General features: G+C 40.5%; 1 protein-coding gene across 8 annotated transcripts in view; it reads left to right on the top strand.

Moving 5' to 3' along the window:
- Positions 1-2,071: 2,071 nt before the first annotated feature.
- Positions 2,072-4,096, top strand: part of LOC109487976 (protein phosphatase 1A-like) — a 19,019-nt gene continuing 16,994 nt past the window's right edge. For all 8 annotated transcript variants that reach the window (XM_019792110.1, XM_019792108.1, XM_019792105.1 and 5 more), the window contains exon 1: positions 2,072-2,185. In XM_019792110.1, coding sequence (XP_019647669.1) covers positions 2,083-2,185 — 103 coding nt within the window. In that variant the 5' untranslated portion in view covers positions 2,072-2,082. The remainder of the gene's footprint in view (positions 2,186-4,096) is intronic.

Here is a 4,096-nt window from a genome sequence, read left to right as displayed (position 1 = left end):
ACCTGGATTCATATGAAGAAGAGATACGGTGTATCTGAATTTCCAGAGTAGGACGTCACTGTGAGATAGTGAGCGTGCTATCAGGGATGCGGCGATACAGGGCCTGGATATGAAAGTGTCTACAGAGGTTGGTGGCCTTATAAGGCTGGGATCGGCACCATTGGCAGTGCAGAGTGATGCAGGCACCCAGCATGCTGGACATACCAGGCAGGCACCCGGCAGGAGGGCTGCTCAGAGGGATGCTAGTGCTGTGTACGAGTTTGCTGGACCAGTTCCGAACTTGTAAAAATGTTAAGGTTCAAGTAAAAAAAAACTTTAAACTTTAATTAAAGTCAAGAGCCGATTCCAGACTTATTAAAAAAAAGTCACATACCCATTTTCTTTCCAAACCAACTAAAACCTTCTATAGTTTGCATAGTCTGGTTCAAAATGAAGAAAACATTGCCATCGGGCATCGTCAAGTGCCGACCAACAAGATTGCAATGTTACCAACATGCAATTTTGTATACTATATGCCATGGGTTTAGGTCTGCACTTACGAGTCTGGAACTGATCCTAAACCCCTGGACTTGAATCTGGGCCTGAACCTAAATGTGGGTTTAGGTACACAGTACTTATGGATGTTCATAGGGAACAACTGTTGGCAGAAAATAAAACGTCACCTTTCTTGTTACACACTTTAAAGTGGATGTTATTAGTGGTGACATTAGTGATCTTATAGGATGTAGACTCTTATTTATGATGTATAATGCGTAAATCCAAATGATATTTGAAGGGCGTGTTTGTGACTTTGTGTACAGAAACCGCAATTCAGCACTGGTTCTGAGAAGGTTTTTATATTGAATAAACCATTCTCTCTCTCTCATGTTAGATGTACAAATAGACTAATTAGTAAAAGACTATGTAAGTCTGTAATGTGGTATTCACACAGTAAAGATTTTAAGGGTTTCAAAGATTGGAAAAATATGATTCATTTTTGAACATGTACATACACTAACTTGCTCCTCTCAGTTTTGTAAAATAGTGCTGAAACAACACAACACCAATGTGTTGTTTGTATACCTACCTCAGTACCTGCATGATGATGCAATTTTTCACTCAGAGCCAACAAAGCGGCGAGTTTTCCCGCCTTTTTTGGGTGACTGGTAACGTCACACGGTCGCCATTCACAGAAGGTGAAAGGTATTGTTCCGCTGCCTGGCCTGATGTGCTATAAATAGCACATGACGTCATGTGGGCGTACCCTGGAGGTTAGGTAAACAGGAGGCACGCCAGTCTGCTGATATGTCTGCCATCTTGTTTTCCTGATTATAGACTTTTAAAATTTAAGTCGTGTAATATTAGTGATGTCGTATATTCCAGGGATTGTTCTTGATTCTCATTTGTAATGTCTAATGCTTATTTGAGTCCTGATAATATTTGAAGGACGTGTTTGTGTACAGAAACCGGAGGGTTTTTTACATTGAATAAACCATTCTCTCTCGAATAAACCATTTCTCTGATTCCCAGCCTTAGGCCATATACCAATTTGATTTGTTGGTTCTCGGATTTTTTCAGAAAAAATACGAAGAGACGGGTAAAAAATTAATTAAAAACAGGTCTAGGCATCCTATTATAGCCCCAAATACTACGATTGGAGCCATGAAGTCAACACAAAAGGCTGGGTTAATATTTAAACAACGAATTTTGAAGTTGTAATCAAACCACTGCATTGATAGATGGAAAAACTGCAACAACTAGGAAGAAAAAGACATGTTTAGAAATTAGAGAAAATGGAATATGGAAAATACCTTAATGTTGGACAGCTAGAAATTCCCAGAGTTTCTCTATTTCTCTTTCTGTTGACAAATAATTATTATGATGAAACTTAGCAGAAATATACCTTGGCAGGGCATGTCTCTTCAATGCAAATTTTGTTGTGTTACGCCGAAGGGCTGTTATACTGGCGATACAAATACAGATATGGATACAATGTAAGTACTAGTGTTGAGAGTATGTCTTGTACTACAGGACAATGTAAGTACTACAGTAGGGTTGACAGTATGTTTTTGTATTTGTGTATTTTAGGGGAGTCGAGACAACATGTCTATCGTGCTGCTGGCCTTCCCCAACGCTCCCAAAGTGTCGCAGGAGGCGATTCAGAAGGAAGGGGAGCTGGACGACAGGCTGGAGAGGAGGATCGGAGGTCAGAACTCGCACATTTATTTATTACCTCCGGGAAAGGAGACATCCTTCCGCGGAAGGGTTTTCTAAGAGATGTAGATTTTCATGTTCGCAGCTGTTTTTCGCGTTTGGGTGGACGGATTCTTTTGAGACTCGGTGTATGTTTTGCTATTGGGCTGCAGATGATGCACGCTCTTTTGTTTTTATTGTATATGTGTTTTTGGGCGTGAAAATTGGCCCCAAAATACCCCTTTGAGCGTGAAAGTGGTCGCGACCGTTGACCTTTGGCGTGTTTAAGCTATTCTCGGCCTGGTCCACGTATATGACCCCTCACACAGAGGGGTGTCCGGTCTCGATAAATTCTTTGTTTAAAACCCTATATAAGAATATACAATAATAAGCGCAGAGGTATAAAATCTCAGATTTTACTTGTTTATTTATATCGTCAGGAAACAGCTGGGTAGCCCATTCAGCTATAGTAGAAGCTGCTTTCCAATGGGGCCCAGCATGCATTTACACAGACAAGACATGACAATGTTTGTGAAACTTGGACTGCTTAGCATTGCCGTGTTCCAACTTCAACTGTGATCCAAAGTCTCAATGATATTTACTGCACAAGCATACATGAAGTGGGCACAACTCAGTTACCATGCCCGTAGCCAGGATTTTGAATGGGGGGGTTCTTCCCACTGCTTGAGGGGACCTGGAGCGCCATAGGCGCGAGGCAAGCGCCGAAGGCGCGAGGTTCCTAGGGGGGTCCGGGGGCATGCTCCCCCGGAAAATTTTGAAAAATGAACCTTCTATAATGGCATTTCGTGCATTTTTGAGGGGATTTCCAACAAAAAATCAGAGATAAATTTTTATTCAATGACAAAGGGAGCAGTTTTTCTACGATTCCACTCCATCTTTTCAAGAAAAATCTTGGACCTTTCCATAAAATGTGGACCAAATAGTGGACCTTTCCATAAAATGTGGACCAAAAAGTGGACCTTTACATAAAAAGTGGACCTTTGAGCCTTGTGTTTCTTCCGAACCCCCCGAACCCCCCCTGGCTACGGGCATGCCCTCTGCTTAATTCTTCCCAGATTATCAAATTCAACACTAGTAGTAATAGTAATCTGCAACGAAGCAAAGCAACAGACCTAAGTCTTGACTACATGTATGACCTATGCTGTAATAGGTCGTGTTGTCAGCTAGCCAGCGCGGGCGATCGTTAGGTGTGGCACAGATTACGTCACGTAATAAAGGAGCGACCTTCCTGGATTGTCTCTCGTAAAGGTCACTGCCATGGTTATGTCTGATTATAACACAACTACACTGTACATGTAGGATGACAGAGTGTTACTTGTTGGCTATGGTATATTCAATTCAATTTTTTATTATTATTAATATATTATATCAACCTTGCAGGCATACATTGCACATTATGATGTTGCTTGAATGACATTGATATTTTCAGTATTAAAACAAACACATAACATTACATAATGTTACATACATATATACATAAATATATACATACTTATAATATGAACTGTACCTCCCAGACATAAGAAGTACCATGCAGATTATACAGTCTGATTGTAGAGTCTGATGGATTGATGTAGGAAAGAGTTTTGAAGTCTTTTTTTTTTGTTCTGGCTGTGTTTTGTTGTCTGGCAGACATAATTTTAGTCTGTAGACTTTACATAGAGGATGGCAGAGTATGGTTAGCTCCTAGAAAAAAGACAATGACTTGAATTTCAATGAGTTACAAAATTATGAATAGAGAACAAGGGTCGAAATAGATTTTGGGGTCAACTTGAAATGGTGCATTATGAAAAACTTAAACTTTTCTCCAACTCAAAATTTGACTCACCAGAAATTTTCGACCGAATCACTCAGTCTTCCTCAGCCTATCTGACCCAATGCTGTGGACACGTGATTTTTCCCA

The sequence above is a fragment of the Branchiostoma belcheri genome, unplaced genomic scaffold (assembly GCF_001625305.1).
Source record: "Branchiostoma belcheri isolate BF01 breed outbred unplaced genomic scaffold, Haploidv18h27 scaffold90, whole genome shotgun sequence".
Lineage (NCBI taxonomy): Eukaryota > Metazoa > Chordata > Leptocardii > Amphioxiformes > Branchiostomatidae > Branchiostoma > Branchiostoma belcheri.
The sequence above is the reverse complement of the archived record's forward strand: the minus strand, read 5'-3'. Positions and strand labels throughout refer to the sequence as shown.